Here is a 22,099-nt window from a genome sequence, read left to right on the forward strand (position 1 = left end):
GAACAATATTTTGTGACATGTAAAACTTATATGAAATTTAAATTTCAGTGTTGATAAAGTTTTACTGGAATATGACATGCTCATTCATTTATGTATTATGTCTATGACTACTTCTGCACTACAATGGCAGAATTGGGTAGTTGCTACAAAGACCCAGTGATTCTTTACAGAAAAAGTTTGCTAACCCCTGTTTAGCAGAACACTTTAACAAATATTATTTTCCTGGGATCTTTCTGACCGTGTGCAACGTAGGCAGGGCAGCTATTCTTCCTATTATTCTACACCTGAGAAAAAGGTTTGCATGCTAATTTGCCTTGAGTCACATGACAGGACTAGCACTCAGCTCTGGGCCTTTTTCATCTATAATACTCCAGATTTTTCATATTTTTCTCTACTGCATCCACCCAAGAGATGCTTTTGTTATAGTCAAAAGAAAATATACAGAAAAAGTGAGAACCATACTAACTGGAATGTTAATGAAGATTGTTAATGATTAAAGCTTCATTTCCAAGTGCTGGCTGGATTTTCTTTTAATTATGACAGTGATTCCCAAAATAGAAATTTGAGAACATTCTTTATCTGTGGTTAAATTAATGTCCCCTGAAAAATGAATATCACAGCCACCAAGTAGTTAGACTGTTTGTTTTTACCAATTAAATTTCTAATAATCTTTCAGCGAAACTAGTTTTCCCTTTTTTGGACTATGCCTACTTCAGAAAACCAGATCGATATTGGGCAAAACAGGCTGGCTTATTCTAGTAGAACATTTAGAAAATATTACCTATTAAAAAAATACTTTATGACTTCCTGCTGGGCTGGTTTTAAGTGAAATACGGTGGGGAGATTTATTCACAGTTCTTTCTGTATGTGTCTTTCTCTTCCCTTTTCTCTAATGAAGCTCGAAGCATCAGGCCGTTTATCAGAGATAATTATACAACAGATGGAGCTTTTCTGATATATAATAGTCTCAAAGTGGAAGATTCTTTCCCATAATGAAGAATGCCCAAACTTTAAATGTCTCTTTTGATTTTAATTTAAAGGTATTTTTTTTTTCAGAGCATTTATTTATCCTGGAGCTGATTCTGTAAAGCATTCTGCTTTTATTATGGCTATGTACTAAAAAGATTGATACTTTGCAGTACAGTATGATAATGTACAGTTGTATGATGTATCAAATTGAATGGCTGTTATTTACCAGGAATCAATGTATGGAATCATTAAATTAATCCCTGTCAAAAAGCAGAAGGACTTGAGCAGTTTAGCAGTGTTTTCTTACTGAAATTATTTCTATTCCATAATGTTATCTGGGTTGAAACTTGTTGAGGCACTTTATAGGATCATGTGACCTTCAACAAGTAGTCAAAATAAAGACCAAATTAAAGCAAAACAATGATTTTTAAATTACTCATTTGATGGCTTTTTTTTTCTTAAAAGATTTGTAAATCCTATTTTTTAAGTACATGAGTAAAGCAATAACATACACAATACACAATAAACATACAGGTTTATATAGAATAGAAGGTGAAAATACTTCTTTTATATCTCCACCCCCAAGCCCCGCTAAATTCCCATTTTTTCCAGAGATAACCATTGTTTATTCATTTTGGGTTATACATTCTTTTTCAAGTTATATGTATTTTGGCATACATAAAGATTTTCTTCATTTTTAAAAACCTTTTTTTTTAAGAGAGAACATGCAGTTAGGGGAGAGGAGCAGATGGAGGGAGAAAGGGAAAGGGAAGGAGGGAGGGAGGGGGCAGAGAGAGAAGGAGAGAGAGAGAGAGAGAGAGAATATCTTAAACAGGCTCTATGCTCAGCACAGAGCCCAATGTTCAAACCCAGGACCCTGAGATCATGACCTGAGCCAAAATCAAGAGTTGGACGCTCAACCTACTGAGCCACCCAGGTTCCCCAATTTTCTTCATTTTTATTCAAATGAGTGCATATTCCATTTATTGTTTATAACTTGTTCTTCCATTTAACAGTATATTTTAGAGATCTTGTCAGATCAGTACATAAAGATCTGCCTACTTTTTAAGCTGTTGCATAGTATTTCATATTTTTATTATCTTCTCTTTTTTTGAGACTTTCTAACATTTCTCTATAAGCCATGTGAAGTAGACATTTTTGTACATGACTAATGGTGCATGTGTCATTTTTCCATGATGAATACATGGAGCAGGAACTAAGGAATCAGAATATGTATATATATATTTTAACTTTTGATATACATGGCCCAAATTAATTTCCAAAATGACATTATCAAATATACCCCTAAGAATGGTATTTGAGAGTGTTTCCCGTACTTTTACTGTTGTTAGGTGTTCTGGGGGGAGGAGACAGTAGGCAAAAGAATAGCTCATTTTAATTTGCATTCCCCTGACATCTCCTGATACTGAGATTGAGCACTGCTGCACATTTGTTAACTGTTCATGCCTCCAGTGATTTGCCTATCTCTATTCTTTGCTTATTTATTTTTTTTATTAACTCTTTTCCTTACTGATTTGTAGGAACTCATAAGTCTTTGTTACGTATCTTGCAAATGTTTTCTTCTAGTATGTCACTTGGCTTTTAATTTTGATTTGGGTGTCTGAAATTTTAGTTGAAAATTTACAGGTTTTTTAAAGTTAAGTCTGTTGGTCTTTGGTATTCTAGGGTTGTGTCTTTCTTAGAAGGCTTTCTTTGCTACAGGGTTATAAAAATATTTTTTAATGTATTTTAATACTTTTATAATTTATCTTTTTCTATATTTAGCTCTTGAATCCATCTGGAATTCATTTTGTATATGATAGGAGTATAGGGATTTACCTTTATAATTTTTCTGAATGGAGAACCAGTGATCTCAAAACCATTTATTAAATAGGCCTGGTTTGTAATTCCATTAATATTATATAAACACAGATCTGTTTTTAGGCTCTTTTATTTTATTCCAGTTGTCTACTTGTATATTCCTAAAACTGGAATATATCTTTGTGGTATGTAATGATGTGTGGTAGAGCTAGTCCCCTTTAGTTGTTTTTTTTTTTTTCTAAATTATATTAGCTATTCTTTTGTATTTTCTTGATGAATTTATAGTCAGCTTGTCAAGCTGTATTAACAATTACAGTGTGATTCTGATTAGGATTATATGGAATACGTAGATTTATTTGGAAATAATTGACATTTTAATACACTATTGGGCCTTCTCATAGGAATATTGTTTGTCTTCATTTATTCAAATCTTATATATTTTTGAGTAAACACCTATCATTTCTTCTTGTAAATCTTAAACATTTATTACAAGATTTTCTCCCTTCCAGCTTTATATATTTTTCTTTTTCTCATTTCTAACTCTAATAGGACTACTTCTAGTAGCATTTCACGGTTTAGTATTTGTGGTGGGGTTTTTGTTTTTGTTTTTGTAGCTATTATTTATCAGTTGAAGGAAATTCTTTTATTTATAGCTTGCTAACTTTTTATTTTTAAGTCAGAGAGGAGTGTTGAATTTTATAAAATACCTTTGGTGGGGGCATCTTTGGAGATGATCAAATGGATTTCTCTTTTAATATATAATCTCTTAATTTAATGGATTTCCAGCATTAAACTATCTTTGCATTCCCTGAATTAAACTCTACTAGTTCTTTCAGTATACTGCTGGGTTAAAAATGCTAATTTTATTTTAAATTTTACACCTTTTTAACAAGTGAGTTAATTTTATGTATATGTGTATTTATATTATTGTGGGCATGCTATTCCTGTCTAGTTCTGGCATCAGTTACATTAATCTCATAGAAAGCTGTTCATCTTTTCCTGTGCTCTAAGCAGGTTTTTGTATTATGTTCTCACATTATGTAACGTGTCTATTCTTTGAAAGCTGGAAAAACTTATTCATAAAGCTGATTGGCCTGATATCTGATATTGGACTTTTCATATTTTCTACCTTATTTAAAGTCAATTTTGATATTAATAAAAACATCCATTTCATCTATTCTTCTAAATTTCTTGGAATGCATAACTTTCATTTATTAACTTTACTTTTTAATATTTTTTAGATGTTTGTTTAATTTTGAGGCCGGGGAGGGGAAGAGAGAGGGGGATAGAGGATCCGAAGTGGGCTCTGTGCTGACAGCAGTGAGCCCAAAGCAAGGCTTGAACTCATGAACCTTGAGATCATGACCTGAGCCAAAGTCGGATACTTAACTGACTGAGCCACCCAGGCACCACTCATTTTTTAGCTTTAGAGTATATATTATACCAAGTACACAAACTAAGTCTTATTCTTAATTTCACTGATATTGGTTATATTACCTAATTTCTTTGTTTATGATCTTCTAGTTAATGGAGAGATGTTAAAGGTCTGGAAAGTTGTCACTGCCACCATTGTGTTTTTACAGCATTACAGCCATATCTTCTACTCTTGTCCTAGTCCTTAAGTTTGTCACAAGAACCTCCCATTGATATCATGTTAAACAAGAAAGGAAATTCTTTAGTTGGCTTATCATCATCTGGTCATTTAGATTCTTAATTTTGTATCAGGCATCCTCCACTGTAATCTGGACGCTCATTGATTGTATCTGACTGGGCTACCCATTTCAGCAGTGATGTTCAGCTCTGAACCATGCTAGACCCTTGGTGTCCTCAGAAGATGCCCTGGCACTTGTCTTAACCATTTTTATTCGTGCTCATGGAAGCCATCTCAAAACCATTTTATCAACACTAATTGCTTCCTCCAAGGAATTCCTCCACTTCCTACCTGTAACATCTAATTGCATATTGTTTTGGTTATCTTTTTGACAAAATAATGTCATCTCCTTGTACCAACTTAGAGGGTAAGTCCAGAATTAGTGAAGACTTTATTATATGTTGCTTTGCTTTTCCCCAGAGCACCCAGCATAGTGCTTGGCAAGGCAGTACTTAGTAAATGCTTAGTAATTTAAATACTTAGAAAAGTTTTCTAATTCTTAACTTTTGGAAAACTCATGTGTTTTGGCACATTAAAGAGAAGTGTGTTATTGCCTGAATCTGATTTGAAACAGCTATTTAATGTTCTTTTATTATTTTCTGTGACTGTGCCATTCAGTAACCCCAAGATGAAGCACCTCGAAAAGGCAGTTTCCCTACCAAATTTTGAAATTTGGTTGCCTTGTTGTAGTGACAGTTAATTTCTTTTATCCACCAGAGATTTGGAATAATGGAAGACTGTCTTTTTTTTTTTTAAACTATGCAAATAGCCACTTGCTTGTGAAGTAACAGTTTTTGCTTATAAGTATTTCTTTTATCACTTCAATTTCCCCCTTTAGGATTCCCTTTTGCCATACAGAAGACTAGCAGATTTTAAATACTCATTTTTCAGGCACCCTTAAGAAGTCTACAAATCTGAAAGGTTTATTTCCCATAAAGATTTCCTCAGGCACCTATGAGATTATACAGTTACTGATATTCAGACTAGGTTTTGAAGCAACATTATCACTGCCCCCCTCTTTGCAAATGCAGATTTTTGTTTTATGTTCTTATTAAGTGAAGTATTCTGTACTTTGCTGTGAAAGTAAAGGTCACAGTGAACAATTACATTTCACACAGCTTTAGCCCTTTGCAATTGTCATATTTTTATTTTGCGTTGATACAAGTAATGGGTGACAGTGTCAATTTGAAACTAAATCTAAGTTCTATTATGACAGAAGCGTTTGGCTGAAAAAATCGTATTCTAATAGGGCTATCTATTTGGATGTGTTAAAAGTGGTTATTTTAACTTTATATTTTAATTGTGTTTGTGAACTTCTCTCTTAAAATTCAAAGCTGCCAGTGCCAAAAAGTGACTACATATATACTTTATGTTTTATATTCACGTGGTCTGTAATTTCATAAACCATTTCACTTTTTGATCTATCAAAAGGACAATTTTTTGGTTTAATAAAAACAGGATGCCATCTTTGCGAGGAAGTTTTTAAATTTCAAAATACCAGTATAAACACTTCTCTACATAATTCAAATTGTGGCTCTGTTTTTGCAAAGAGAGGTCCCATTGGTAAGACCTGCTAGCGTTTGCTTCTGTAGAACAAGGAGGTTGGACGTAGGTACCTTACAACCAATGTCACTGTGAACACATTGAGAACAGTGTGCAGCTACCTATAGGAGAGGTTCACCAAAGGCCAAGGAAGAAGGCACCTGCATTCAGAATTCTTTTTAAATGTCCACAGGGCGTATCTGTGGCCTAAATAATGTCTTTTTCCATTTTATCTAAAGTGTCTTACAAAGAACATGCACAAGTAACTTCTTTCTGAGGAGGGCATTGCAGCCTTTCAGTTGCTGATGTAGGCCAAGATTTAGGAGAGCATCTTTGGTAGCTGAACTATGATGTCAAAAATAAAAGCTCTTATAATGCTGAGTGGTTTCTCCATTAATGTTATGAGATTCATGCTCATGTTGATGGTAAAATGCAAATACAGAAATCTGTGTTGGGCATTAGTTATGCCTGTAAAGAGTTAGAACTGAAGCCTAAATTGAAGAAGTGACAGCTCCTGATTTCATATCCATATTAAATAAGTTTTATCACAGAGAAAGAAGTATCTAAAAATAGAACTTTTAGCTAGGTGATATTTGGACCTCTCAAAAAAGGATTCTAGTTTTTGGGGTGTGTGTGTGTGTGTGTGTGTGTGTGTGTGTGTGTGTGTGTTTCCATGTTTGTGTATTTTTGAGACAGAGAGTGCAAGCTGGGGAGGGTCAGAGAGAGAGAGGGAGACAGAGTCTGAACTGGGCTCCGGACTCTGAGCTGTCAGCACAGTTGACAGCCAGGCTTGGACTCCCAGACCGCAAGATCATGACCTGAGCCGAAGTCAGATGCTTAACCAACTGAGCCACCCAGGTGCCCCAAAAGGGTTCTAGTTTTGATCCCTAAGATGGTGGTATCTTAGAACTTCAATGTTAATTGCTATTGGACTTTATCACATTTGGATATGATGTTGGATGTTTGTCAGTTTCCTAATGTATTGGAAGCTCTGTTCTGATCATAAGGGGTTCTGAGAGATCACATCTGAAAAACTGAAATCAAACATTTAATTGCTCAGAATTTTTTGAATTCCTTGAAACACGTTTTTACTCTTAGTATATAAGTAGCAGAAACAAAATGTCCTGGTTGAAATTATGACCATAGAGTTTATTCTGCTACCCCCTTGCCTTTCTGTATTTGCTTAAATATTGAATATTTTGTTGAGAATGAGCTCAGTGTTTTACTGTTATTACTACTAGTGCATCCAGTTGGTCTCTGCAAGACCAGAATAAACCAATTGACATGTGAGGAAAGTATGGAGAAATTGGAAATTATATTAACCTTTAGATTCATTTTTTTGTTCTATACTAGTCCTTCTCAAAGTGTGGCCCAAGGACCTATAAAGTCCCCAAGATCAACTCAGGGCACCATAAGGGCCTTCCTTTCCCACTGTGTATCTGTGTGAAGGGTGGTTTTTCGTGATATCCTTCATTTAAAATTGAATGTAGATATGAAAATTCTGATGTCTTCCTTTAAGACAACTCTTCATAATTTTCTCAAAATGTGTAATTGCTTTTCCTAAAACGGTATGTTTTTATGTTGACACGTAATTATTTTGTGAATTTTAAGTGAAGCTGTGTTTTTAAATTTTTTCGGTTTTGATTTCAGATCAGGTACATATCTGTAGATATGCCCCATATAACCAGAAGCTCTTTAGTATCCTTAATAATTTTTAAGTGTAAAAAGTTCCCAAGACTAAAATGAGAACTGTTGTGCTATAGCAACATGTAAATATAGTGAAAATCAACTATTTTTAAAATTGTTCCATTTCCCTTCTGAATAGTTATGTATGTTCAGTAACTGCTTTTGGCCTGGGTCATTTTCATTTAGCAGTGGAAAATACATTTTTGAAAACCTAACGTGCTAGATTACTAAAATGAGTCAGACTTTACCCCTTGCCCTTGAGGCTCATTCCATTTAAGGCCATTGCTGGGTCATGAGAGTATTTCTTCCAAAACACATTCCCTGGCCCCAGCAGGGATGTCCACTTTAACTCCTGTAAGAGTCCATCAGTACTAGGTGAATGAAAGCATACTGATTTCATTTTGCTTGTAGTGCTGTTCCCTGGGGAAGGTGGTATGGGAGGATTTTTAATTTTATTTCTATTGGACAAATAGGCTAATAAGCATACTCACACACAAACATACACTAACATTTGCAGAGTTGCCCAGCATGATACTTATTTAGGGGAGCAGGGGTAGAATGGTAATGAAATTTTGTTGAGAAGCCCTTTATAAGCAGAATAGATATCTACCAATTGCAACTTGTGACCCACTTTGAAAATCCCCTTCTCATGAATCCCTAATTTAGATCTAAATGGTGCGAGAGATCATGCAGTAAGTTAGGATTAGAATTTCTGACTGAGAGATTAACACTTAGATTCTGTAACAAGCTTTGTAAATGGTTTAATTTGAAAGTTTCATTTGGAGAAATGGGAGGGCTATTATCTGTGCTGAAGATTTTCTGTATACTTAGATTTCCATTCATTATATCTTTATGTATCCTTGTTTTTAATCGATGGTGCTTTTCAAACTCAATTATGTAGATAGATTAGGTGTGTTCTTTCTGATTAAAACAATTCATGAATTGCAGGTTTAGGGTGAGGTTGACTTTTTTCTGAAGGGGAGATGACTTATTATGCATTCTGATCTGTCCTTGATATTCATTTCTTACTGGTCATTTCTTACCATTTACTGTTTTAAGTGTCTGTGTGTGTATTGAAGGCTTTTTAGAGAAGGAATATCTTATTGCAAAAGAAATCTAGATTCTTTGAATATTTTTAAAAGATAGTTTTACATTCTTAATATAGCCACATCAGGAGACAATGTAGAGTTTATTTCACTATCTCTGTTGCATAGGCTTTTTGTTTTTTGCTTTTTTTTTTTTCTTTGAGTTGTCTCATCAAAAAACTCTTGATAACATACTATAAATCTCTTGAGAGTGAGGAGAATTGTAGCTCTTGAATCTGTTGTCAGAGATCACCTTTTGAACACTGAGCCTAGGAAAGTGAGATGCTGCAAGGTAAACAATGTGCAGATTATGATAGAGTGGAATTGACAAGCTGGTTAAAAAAGGATGATGCATTTCTAATTAGCCCATAGTGCCTATAGTTGGAAATTAATTAGATACTGTTATGTAAATGTCATGTTAATTAAGCAAGAATATTGAAGTGTTATAAATTTGCAAAAGGAATGGCTATTTTTGTGTATTAATGTTTTGCAGTTACCATGAAGAGCTGATAGTAGAATATTTGTTTCATTATTGGGCTTCTGGCAATTTTTAGCTGACTGACTCCTTGACAGTCCATTTTTCCTAATTGATGTGCTTTAACACATGGTATACCTGCAGCCAATGAGGGCCAGTGGATCCAGAAGCCAAAAATAACCAGTCATCACAGCTGTTTTAACAAAACCTTTCTGGGTAGATTGTTCACCTCTATTTTCGGGGTTAAGGAGAAATACTATTTTTCTGTATTTATTCAGCCTTAGATTTAGAGTGCCTAAGATGATTGCAATCCTAAACACAGCTGCCTCTAAGCCTGTGTTCTCTGCTTCCTCCTTGAGTCACAGACTTCAACCAGTCTGAGATTGACTACTACATAGGTAGCTCAGAGGTTTTTTTGACATACTCAGTAACTCTATAGGAATCTGACAGAAAATTTAAGAGTTCTACTTCAGTTTGAAATTTGAATGTTGATAATTAATGGGATACCTTCATTCAGTCCTTCTGGTTTTGCAAGTTGCAGTGAAGTTAGTATGCAGATTTGACCCTTCAACTGTACAGGACTGAAGTTAGTACTGCTTCTCTAAGAAAATCCACTACCTTATTAGAAACAGTATAAAGATCTCTTGTTGGGAATATAGCCAAAGAATTTTATTTCATGCCTCTCATGTGAAATTGCAAATGCAATCCATAGTGCTACGTTATGTAGGACACCTTTAACACAAGAATAGAAACATCCCCTAGAAGACAAAATAGTGTGTTCAGACTTGTGGTCACAAACCACAAGCTACCACAAACATTATTTACTTGAAGTTCCAGACTCTAAATTATTGAAACTTAGTAAAAAGTCCTCTGGATGTAATATCAAATGCAAAATTATAGTCTGTTATTAAATATCAGCAGATAGTGAAGAGATTTGAAAAAACAGATATTTAATATGTCTTAGGAAAAGAAAGCAAAAAAGTACTCTCAGTGACTGTCTAAAAGTTAGTTTAGGTTGGTTAATCTTGATATCATCTGGTTCAGAATTCGCAGAGAGCCTGTTATTAAACAAGGAACTTTAACTATGGTGTTTGTTTTTTTTCATATTCAAAAACCCAAAACTTATTTTTCTGAACTCAATTGCCACTACTGTAGACTAGACAGTAATGGTGTCAGTCATGCTGTGCTTTGAAATACATTTCATTTCCTAACCATGATCCCACTCAACACATAACACATATGCACATACACACACATTATATTCACTTATAGAACCCAGTCGTGAAGAGGCTTCCTCACCTTGCTTTTCAGTTATTAGCTCTGTCTACCCTGCTGCTTGGAAAGGAGAGGAGGTAGGGCCAAAAATAAGAGCAGGATTTACAGTGACTTGACCATATGCTGCCTTTCCCTCAGGCATTAGAAAGCCCAGTAAAGAAAAGCCAACTCCATTATTTGATGAACAGGTGCCCTGACTTTGACCCTCACCATCAGCTCTCAAAATTGTTTTGTTTGCTATAACCACATGGCACCCATGTTATATTTTTATTGTTGTGGACAAAAACTTGAAAAGATTCCCCTTGAGTGGTCCTTAATTTTCTGTATTCATTTTAACAGAGTTGATTTGGAATTACATGTGGTCCCTGACCTAACATGGTTCAGCTTGGGATGATTTTTAGACTTTACGATAGCGCAAAAGCCATAGGCATTCAATAGAAACCATACTCGAATTTTGAATTTTGATCTTTTCTTCGGCTAATAATACATGCTACAGTACCCTTTCGTGATGCTGGGCAGCTGCAGTGAGCACAGCCCCCAGCCTCACCATCACAGGGGTCCACAACCAATACACTTAGACCCATTTTGTACCCATACAACCATTCTGGTTTTCACCTTCAGTACGCTATTCAATAAATTAGACAGGGTATTTAATATTTTAGTATAAAATAGGCTCTGTGTTAGATGATTTTGCCCAGCTGTAGGTTAATGTAGGTGTTCTGAGCACATTTAAGAAACAAGCTAGGCTAACTAGAATATTCAGTAGGTTAGGTGTATTAAATGCATTTCCAACTTAGGATTTTCAATTTATGATGGGTTTTTGGGACGTAACCCCATCGTAAGTTGAGGAAGATCTGTAATTGTGTAAAGGTAGATAATATCTCCTGTGACTCTTCCTTTTATGTGAGAGTAAAGGAATTTTGTATGACAGCACAATTAGTGTAGAATATATGTGTGGTGCTCATATGCATCTGTTTTGGATTTTAAAGAGTTTCATAGGTTATAGTCTGCCAGACCAAACTTAATTCCAAGCTTTCTGTTTATAATATTGTCCAATTATCAAAGCTGGGATATATTATCACTGCCAGTTACTCATGCTGTCAATTTGTTTTGGCTCAACTATGGTTCTATTTGTAGTTTACTATAATGTAGTGAATACATTGGATTGGGTTGTTAGTTTAACAAGCTCTCTGGAGAACACTTTCATGATGATGCATGTTGAGATATGCTAGGTAGCCTTAAAGTTATTTGCGTATTTGCCAAAGCCTACAGAAAGTCATTCATTAGGAATTTTAAAAAGGATCAGCTCTCAATCTACAGATTGAGGTAAAGATTACATTTGTAAACATGGGAGTGTTAAGTCATGAGTCCCAGCTAAATTTCTTTAGGGGTCTTGATGTGACCAATTTCTCCCTTCTCTCATAATTTTACTGGATGAATTACGTTGTATCCTTTTAAAAAAGTATTCCATTAGTTAGGTTGTTATTGACTCTTGTGCTCTGTGCAGCTTGCGATGTTGTGGGTACTCTGTGATCTTGGCCAGATATTGAGCTGGGAGTTAAAGAAAATGTTATCAGAGATTAGAACTGACTGGGTTGTTAATATTTACATTGTGTTCAGCTGGTTTTAAAATGTGCAGTAAAATTGCTTCCTGTGCCCACCCGAACCTTTTGCATCAAAATTTCCAGAGTCTGGGTCTGGGAATCTGTATCTTGAAAATGCTCCTTTGAACTTTCTGGATTCTGAAAATGTTCTAGTATATTTATCTGATAGTTGTTATGCAAATATATATATATATATATATATATATATATATATATATATATATATATGTTAAAACCCTTCACTGTGTCTATTTAAGATTTACGTGCTTCATTCTAGTATTTTCTTTATCTAATACCTCAATTTTAAAAAAGCTTTTAAAAAATGCACTCTCCCGATTTCATCAAGCAGCTTGCGGTGGTCACTTAATAAACACTATTAATTGCCCACTGTTGACATTGTCATGACCCAAGAGTAGATGACAAAGTAGGTCTTGGCTCTTGGGAGCATAAAATCTGGTGGAAGAGAAATGATGATACATAATATAAAGCTTTATAGTTTATGAAGTCTTTTTGTACAGATGATCTCATCAACACTGTGGCTTATGGGCAATTTATGACATCCATGTTTTTTATTAAACTTACCCAGGATTACTGAGCAAGTAGGGAGTAGCTGCAGGACTTTAAATGGAGTCTTCTGTAACAGCCTATCATTTCCCAGAAATCAAAATGCTTTGATTAACAACAACAACAACAACAACAACAAAACAAAACTAAAACCAAAAATCTCACATGGAGGAAAAAGCTAACTTATTTATGGAACTATAGAAGCCAGTGTCAAGAGGGTTCTTATGGATGTGGGATCTGTATCCGTTTTCCGGCAGCCCGTTTTCTCTTCATGTTGCCTATTTGTCATGTCACAGTTGCCCATTTGGACTCTGGAATTTTAGCATGTTGAGCTTTCTCTAGTTTGTGATGTTTGTAGAAAAAATTTTAATTGAAATGTCTTGCTTTTTTGGCCTTTCTAATTTTCAGTCCTTCATTTTCAAATTCTTGAGATGTATTTCCAGGTGATGCTGGCCAGTGATAGATAACATTCTTCCTGATTACATTTAGCATTTAGTATTTGTTCCGTGTTTGGTACTTGATCACTTCCCATTCAGCTCTTTTTTTGCTGTCATGTATTGTTTTTTCTTTACACAAATTTTGTCTTCCTAACAAAAGTATAAACTCCTTGAGCATGAGACTAACCCATGTGGTGACAAATAGTAGGACTTACTAAGACCTGTTTGACATCAACAAATACACCTGCTTGGTTTTTCCTCCCTTCTGTTTCCCCTCTGTGTCGTCTTACACCCGCTAAGGTTTGCTGCTCTTATGGCGTTGGGGTAGGAAAGGGTGGAACTAATGATGAACTTCTTACGTGGGATCTCCAGGTCCCTAAACCTATGGATGTTGGTGGCATGAACTCTAGGATAGGGCTCAGAGCTCTTTCACCTTTTCTTCCTTTTCAGTGGGTAACTTCAGTGATAGGAAGTCTTGTCATTATTGGCTTACAGCTGTGCCAAGAAACCATGTACCCCTTTGCTAGTCATCATCACCTGAGGAACCTTTTCAGAATAGTGTAACATTTGCCTGTTTTACTCCTTTATGATCACCGCCACTGCCCTTCCGAGGGTATGTCAAGAACCACTAGTATTCATGTTTATACAGTAACTTCCTTTTTCAGAAGGTAGGGTGTGGTCTCCAATATGGGAGTGTTGGGGTATATATATCAATATCAACTTAAGAATTTGTTGATGGTCCTGATTGTGCAGAATGAAATTACTGCTTTTCAAGCCTTCACCCAGTATATAGACTGACTATATCTCTTGCATACTCTTGAATTATGTCTATCTACTAGATCTCTGGGCTCACAAAATTCCATAAAAGCCCCTCTTTCTATCATAGTCTTATAATTGAACTAGATATTCTTCCTTGTTCAGTAATGCTCTCTTTATATATTAAAATGATCCTTATTTCTTCTGTAAAGCAGTGTTTTGTTCCTTTGGGTGTTCTCCCTCTTTAAGTAAGGCTATGGGCAATTTATTGCCCATTTATTAAATACAATAAATTTAAAGGTAGGGTGACTGCCGAGATCAACTTAAGAGGGAGTGCTCCTGCTTAATTGCTTTGTGGAAAAACTCATCTTCCCAAACTTTTGGGTAATTTTCTCTCACCTGCATCAGAATTCTAGTTAAAATTATATCCTTAACTTCTGAACATTATGGAACTCAATAATTTTTTATGAAAAATTTGTAATTTTGTTGTAATTTAGAAAGACTGTGGACCTGTAGTCTAAATTGCTGAGCTAAAATCAGGTCCTTAGAAATTAGCCTTCCACTACCACCACCATCTTTCCTACTGCCCCTCTTCATGCATATTTGCAGGTTGATCCCTGCCTTTTTAGGTTTCTCTTTATCCAGGATAGCAACTTTGGGCATGTAGAATATATGTCCTGACTGATGTGCCTGCCTTTCTGTTTCTAGGTGGGCCATGCACAGACACAGCTCATGTCTCGTTAATCACACCAACCAAAAGATCCTGTGGTACAGGTACGTACATCATTCTTATCTGGATTCATTCTTATCTGGATTCTTCACAGAAATTAGTTACTGGTTTAAACATGGTGTCTTTGCCAGGGCATTCTCTAATTTCTTACATCAGTTGTGAAGGTGATGTATTTATTATGTGCTAAGTTCTGGGAGTGGCAGTGGAGTGAACAGGGGGTCACAGTGGTGCTCTTAGAGGTCAGAATGAGTTAATGCTGGCAGCTAGAACCAAGAAGGGTGGACATGAAAATTTACCTACTTCCTAATATCTGAAGAATACTATTAAGACATGAAACATACAGAAAATACAAGTAATTGCCTAGTTTCTGGCATGTGTCTAATTTGTCTGTCTTGGACCTACTGAAAAAAGAAAACATTGTTTAGATAATGGAGGTGGAAGGTGAAAGAAGTTGTGGTACAGATAATCAACGTTTTAACTTGATAATTGTAGTATCCTAATAGTTTTAGAAAAATTTTTTCCATTTGTCTTAAAGCCAGAGGTATGCTGAAGTCATTCTTTTTAGATGCATTGAATCCCAAAAACATCTTTGTGCATCTGTGACATTTTTATTAGACATGAAGTCATGAATCTTACAACTTTCTAAAGAGCAGTCGTAATGTCCATTGCTCCCTTAGTCTGTAGCTTCATTTACTTTAAACAATATTTGCCTTTTGTAATAATGCTGCCTACTATTTAAAATAACTTAAAGATTATATTTGGAGGAGTCAAAGTAATGATAATGTTTTTCTAAAGGTCACAAAGTCTTTTTCCCCAGTAGAAATAGCACAAACTATTTCTGTGTACAAAGTTAAACTGAAACCTCAGTCCCTTTAAATGCTCATAGTTTTGATGTTAAACCAGAAATAGGCCTGTCCTTGCACATTTTTAGAGTAAGATCCAGGCATTGAACTCTGAGGAACTTAAATTTACTCTCCTATACTAGTATTGAGGCAAGGTGTGAGATAGTCCTGGCATGCTCTCATCCTTTCTGTGCCCAGCACCCAAGCTCCCCTCAGTAGTTCGTGGTTAAGATAGAAGTGAGCTGTGTCATGGGGTAAGACAGGCCATCCCGACCAGCCAGTAAGAAGTCAGAGAGCCAGCTTCCTACCCACTTCAGCCAGAAGCTTGGAAACACTCAGAGCCCTTTCATCTCAGCACTTCACATGCACACTACACTTTAGTCTTTCTTCTTTCTTTTCAGTCTTTGATCTCAGGGCAGACTTTACCATTGGCACTACTAACATGTTGAGGTAGTCAGGGAATGGGCCTCAAGTACCTTGAGTCATCCTCAGAGACTTAGGAAGGAGGCTCATGCTCAGCTTAGACACTGAAACTAGCAGGAACCCTTCCTGAATATCATGTACTTGTGTGCTTCATTTTCTAGGCATATCTGTTTCCTCTGTTCTGCTTCATATATCCAAACATAGTAACAGTGTTTATTGCATGCTTACTACATTACCAGGTACCATTCAATATGCTTTACATACATACTCATTTCATCTTCAGAACAGTTCTGCAAGATAATTACTCCTCCTTTATAGATGACATAAATGGGCACTCAGAAAGTTAAGTATATTCCTGGGGTGGTAATATTACTAGTAAGAGTCAGGACTTGAACATGGATCTTTTTTTTTTTTATTAAGTTTTAAAATTTAATTCCAGTATAGTTGACATACAGTATTATTTTAGTTTCAGATTTACAATATAGTGACTCAACAAATGTGTACATCACTCAGTGCCCACCATGCTAGGTGTACTCTTTAATTTCCCACCACCTGTTTTCGCTCATTGCCCCACCCACCTCCCCCTGTTTACTGCCACTTTGTTGAACACAGATCTTTGAGATGCTAAAGCCATTGTTGTTTTCTGCAATATAACGTCACTGGGTATTGCATTTTATTGTAATTACTTATACTCCCAGCCAGACTGTGGAAAAGCATATCATTGATGAATTATGGAGATAGAGAAACACAAGATTTTGAAACATAGCATTTTGTGAAGTAGTTTGAAAATGCAAGTTCTGCAGGGTGCCTGGGTGAGTCAACTAAGTGTCTGAATCTTGATCTCAACTCAGGTCTTGATCTCAGGGTCATGAGATCAGGGTGTGAAGGCTACTTAAAAAAATAATAATAAAAGTGTGAGTTCTAGAAGCAAATCAGGTGTCAGATCCTAGCCTGACCATTTACAAAATGTGATTCTGAGTAAATAAGTTAACCTCTCAAAATTTGTTCTTCATCTGTAAAATGGATAATGGATCTGTCTCGTAGGTTTGATGTGAGAAATACTATGCATAAAGCTCACATAATAGGTCTTCAATAAGGGTAGGTGCTGTCACTAAAGATTACATGTATATGATTGCCAACTGTATACACATGGTATTGATATTACATTAATAGATATTACATTAATAGATTAAATTAATAGTTTAGGCAGAAAGGAGTAGATTATAATTTACCAGAATGTATTGCCATATCTACTTTCATTAATTGATTTTATGTTGATCACATTCTGTTCACATTATGTTGTATGTCAGTACTATGTTAGGAACTGAGGAGGGTAATATTTTTAGGTCTCCACAAATGAAATGATAAGGGAGGCATTGAGCTCTCAGTCATACATTTCCAGGCCTCATTTTGGGGGAACACATACCTCTTAACTAAAAAGAGATTGAGAATTTCTGGCTTGGAAGGACATTAATGCAACATGCAAGTCGTCTCCAAAAAGTCTGAAAGAAAGTTGAGATTTCTTAGCTTGGACATTAAAGGCCATCAGGTTCAGCCTGCTGCACTTCTTTTCAAGAAACCTATCTGTGCCCCCTCAGGCTCCTTGAGCTAGGTGGATGACTTCAGCCTTACACAATGGCTTGACTCTAGAGGGCAGAACTTCCTGATTTTCAGAGGTAAATTAAACGATTTGCTTTGGGAATCACAGGTTGACTGTCTTTGTTTCCATCTTGCTGTTCTAAAATCAGCAGGTTGCTCATCATGGGGATTCTGGGCATTTTTCCTATGAATCACCACCAATTACTTATTGTTATGTTGCTGCAGTGTCTTGTATTCTTTATGTCTAAGTTCTTCAAGAATAGGACTCATGCCTCTAACACATGCCCTGTAGTGCTTCTGCCACAGTGGGTACCGTAATAGTAGCTCTCCTAACGGTCTCTCAGAACACAGGCTTCAGGCATAGATGATCAGTAAAAGATTATCTTACAGCCACATGTTATTTCTTAGGAGCTGTAGAGTGAGACCTTCTGACTATACCAACTCTTCCCAGCTAATCTATCCATACAGATTTGGTCCTAAAGCATCCTCTAGCGTAATAATGACGTGAAATTAGAAAAAGAATACGTAACTTAATCTAGAATAAAGTGGTTCTTTAAGTCGGTGGTCCCTGAATAAGGGCATACAATATAAAAGGCTGTGAGGTATAGGGAGAAAATAGTAAAAGCTCTTTATGTCAGGCTTTTAAAATTTCTATTTTGCAGATTGATTTCATAATTATATATTAGTCCATGCACATACTTTAAAGCAAGCAAATACACATAGAAATATATATTTTATTTATTTTTTTAATGTTTATTTATTTTTGAGAGAGAGAGAGAGACAGACAGAGCATGAGTGGGAAGGGACAGAGAGAGGGGGAGACAGAATCTGAAGCAGGCTCCAGGCTCTGAGCTGTCAGCACAGAGCCCAATGTGGGTCTCAAACTCAGGAACCACAAGATCATGACCTGAGCCAAAGTCGGATGCTTAACCAGACTGAGCCACCCAGGTGCCCTGAGAAATATATGTGTGTGTGTGTGTGTGTGTGTGTGTGTGTGTGTGTGTGTGTGTGTGTGTGTATACACACATATATACATATATATATATATACACATAGCTATATACATACATACATATATATAGGTACATAGCTAAATGTCTTAGATAGGTGTTTACACTCAGAAAAGGTTAGTGACCTCTTCAGTAAATATGTCATTTCTTTTTAGTACTTTGAAAATTAGATATGAAGATTAGCATCAGACATGTTATTATATGATTTTAATACGTGGAATGGTTGATTATGTCTCTGTTTACATTTCAGGTGACTACTTCTTGATCAGTGGGTATTGTAATTTAGAGAGGTGGACAGTGGTGTAGAGTGGTTGGTCTGCAACCATCAAAATGAGAGGGGGAACTCTTTTAGAAATTGCTTTGTGAGGATTGTGAGTCTCAGAAGCAGATTACAAAAAGGAACAGTAGTGGCAAATGAAAGATCAGTTTGTATTTGTGAGCTTGCTGAGAAATGGCTTTTTGTTAGATGCTGGCTTTTAGCCACATAGAACTATTAACATTTAGACTCTTTGTAATCTTTGGATGGAAAACACACACACACACACACACACACACACACACACACACACACACACACAGTGATCATTGTGGTTTTCAAGCAGAGAAAAATGAAGTGAAGGTGCGTGTGGCTTTGTGATATCAACAGTCAGCAAAGAGTTGAAAAATGCTGCCAAGTCCCAGGTTGCTTTTGGTTAGAATGTGAGAGTTAAAGCATTTCATACTTTCAGATTACTAGAGAGAACTTACTTTCTTCCAAGAGCTCAGAATGGTTTGCACATGTTCCCTTGTTAATTCTCACAACATTCTTGCCAAGAATGAGTATATTATGAAAGAAATAGTTCATTTTCCTTGGTAACAGACTACCGGAAGATTCCCTTTTGTCCTTCATCTTTTCTATCAAGTTCTACCTTAAGCCAAAATGTTGTAATCTAAGCTGTGGTCTAGATAGTTTTATTTGGAAGGTATTTGGATATTTAGGTGAATATTTTATGTGGTCATATTTTTATGGTTAAAGTGCCTTGTGGGACAGGAGGGAAGTTTGTTGCCTTTTTGTAGGATTTCTTGTTTAAAGACCTGTAGCTTTTTCTTTTTTTTACAGAGAGTTACAGCAAAAGAAATATGTTGTTTTGTGTTTCATTTATTGGAGATTGCTATTGATGAACTTTAAATTTTAAGCTGTAATTGACAGAACCATATCTTGCCTGGAATTTTTGTGGAGAAATGGTCTGTCTCCACGAGGACCCTTGAACCGTAACTAACTCAAGGACCCTGATCCTTCCAGGTGAGGCAGTAACCAACTCTTCACTCTATGCTAGGTTGAATATATCAAGGGGTAGACTTTTTAGTGTATGAAAAAAAGGAAATTGCTCCTTACCTAATTCACCACTCTTATGTGCCTTGATTTTGTTTTTTCATTTTATAGCTTCTTTATTTTGGAAGTTAAAATAGGGAAAAAGTCATAGACAACTTTCAAACTTAATGGTACTGCCAACAGCCTTTTGGTTTACCGTATCTATATTCAATATATTCTATATTCAGTTTTACTCTTCTTCTAGCAAGTATGTTGAGTAAATAATATTCTCTCTGATAGACTTGAAAAATGATGGTTTTTAAATGCTGTGTGTATGTTAAAAATGTGATTATAATTAGTAGAATAGCAAATAAAATAACCATTTGTGGGGCCATAAGGGAGTTACAGTATTGCCTGAGATGAAAGCAGATGGGACTAGAAACTATCCCATTAAACATCAAGGCAAGTTTTTGCAGAAAGTATCATCAATTCCACTCTATTACAAGAAGCATGTTATTTTTGTTTAACTGTATAGCCCTTGCATGCTTTCTTTTCTTTTAAAACTTTTTTTTCTTTTTTCTTTCCTTTTCCTTCCCCCCCCCCACCCCGAAAACCCATGTTTATCCTTTTGGGTTACCTGTTTTTCTTTCAGTGTGATGAATAGTGACATGAACTAGATACCCTTGTATTGTTCATTGTTTCCCTGTTCTCCCCCAGAACGTTTTCTTGACTCACTTCTCTCAATCTGCTTGTGATATTATTGTCTGTTCTTACAAAGACAAGAGAATTAAAAAAAAAAAAAAAGAAGAAGACAAGAGGAGAAACCCCCTTTCACCTGGGAGTTAAGAGAAGATTGATGTGCCGAACACTTTCCACATCAGTGTTCAGAAGCCAGTTAAAGGGAAATGTTTCATTGTTGTTAGGTTTATATAAGATATTTTAAATTGATTCAGAAGCTAAAGGGTGGTAGTGTTAAATCAGAGGTGGCTCTGTAAATCTGAGAAATACCTACAGTTGTATGTTTTACCTCCTGGTGGAGTCAGTATTCATGGAAACATTTCAACCAGCTGTATTGGTCAGTATTACATACTGTCTGTGGCGCTTCTGGAAAGGATGCTGTGGAGCTTTAAAGAGAGGTGGCTTTGGGCATGAGTTCAAGTGTAATTCAGTTCTCTTTTTCATTCTTTTTCTCCTGGGTCCTTCAGGTATAGCTTTTCCCTCAGGTCTGCAGTATCAGCATTTGAGACAGAAAATTAGAAATTTGACCTACTTGTGTAATATGCAAGTTCCCATCAGGAGACTATTAGGGAAGATATAAACCTTTCATTTTTTATTAGCATTTAATGTAACCATTGAAGAAAGATCAAAACAGTAAATCTGTCATGGCAAAGAAAAAAAGGATTAAAAAAATGTTTTACCTTGTGCACTCATCATCTTGGGTCCTAAAAGAGTTCATTTGATTCCTGGGGTAGGGGACAAGATGAATACTGCATATTTGGTAGGATTGCAAACATTTCTCTAAAAGGTGTGTCTTCCTGTGTTTTATTGTAGAAAACAAGCCACAGGTTATCTGAGTATGTTTTAGTGGCTGTTTACTGATACTCCATGTTTTTTGACAAGTACATGGAAAACTGGGTAGGGAAATAACCTGCTAAATGCTTTTTCTTGTGTTGGTTTTTATTTTCTGTAAAGACTTTCATCTGCCTGAGTTGTTGCTTATATTAAGAAACAGAATGAGGTAGCAAGACACTGTATAAATAGATGATTTGATAGTCAATATGTGAATAATATGTGATTTTAAAAGCACCTCACACAATGTATAGATTTCAGAAAAGTTTAGGGAGAGGAAAATTACAGGTTACCTGTACTTGTAAATGAGAGTTTGGACCCATTGCCACTAATCACTGTGGTTGCATTATAGGCCAGCTAGACACATAATAATATCTAAGTTTGCTGGACTTGAAGCCAAAGGTTTGTTTCAGAGTACTTGTTTGAATTTTGCTCATAAGAAGTGGTAGCTTCTCCTCTGAACAAAAGCTGATAAAAGTGAATATCAAGCCAGGGTGCCAGTCTTGTCAAGAGGCAGTTTTGCATTTAATGGATAAAAATACACTCCAGTATTAAAAGGAAAAGGAAGTGTGATGAGGCTTGCTGCTATTTTGGATGTGTGTGTATGAGAAGCATTGGCTTTGGTGTCGAGCTACTAGTTACTAGTGGTCCACATGCTTTGTGTAAATTCAGTTTGCTTATTTATTTGAATGCAGTTATAGCTGTTCTCTGTGTGTGTGTGTGTGTGTGTGTGTGTGTGTGTGTGTGTGTGTGTGTTTGCATTTATGGTC

The 22,099-nt window shown here is 35.9% G+C and overlaps 1 protein-coding gene across 5 annotated transcripts in view; it reads left to right on the forward strand.

The window, feature by feature from the left end:
- Positions 1–22,099, forward strand: part of ZFAND3 (zinc finger AN1-type containing 3) — a 325,725-nt gene that overhangs the window by 253,453 nt on the left and 50,173 nt on the right. For 3 of the 5 annotated variants that reach the window (XM_045498055.1, XM_045498058.1, XM_045498056.1), the window contains one exon: positions 14,574–14,639. The exons of the other annotated variants lie outside the window; for them this stretch is intronic. In XM_045498055.1, the coding sequence (XP_045354011.1) occupies positions 14,574–14,639 (66 nt within the window). The remainder of the gene's footprint in view (positions 1–14,573; positions 14,640–22,099) is intronic. 5 annotated transcript variants of the gene reach the window in all.

This window comes from Leopardus geoffroyi, chromosome B2 (assembly GCF_018350155.1).
Source record: "Leopardus geoffroyi isolate Oge1 chromosome B2, O.geoffroyi_Oge1_pat1.0, whole genome shotgun sequence".
Classification (NCBI taxonomy): domain Eukaryota; kingdom Metazoa; phylum Chordata; class Mammalia; order Carnivora; family Felidae; genus Leopardus; species Leopardus geoffroyi.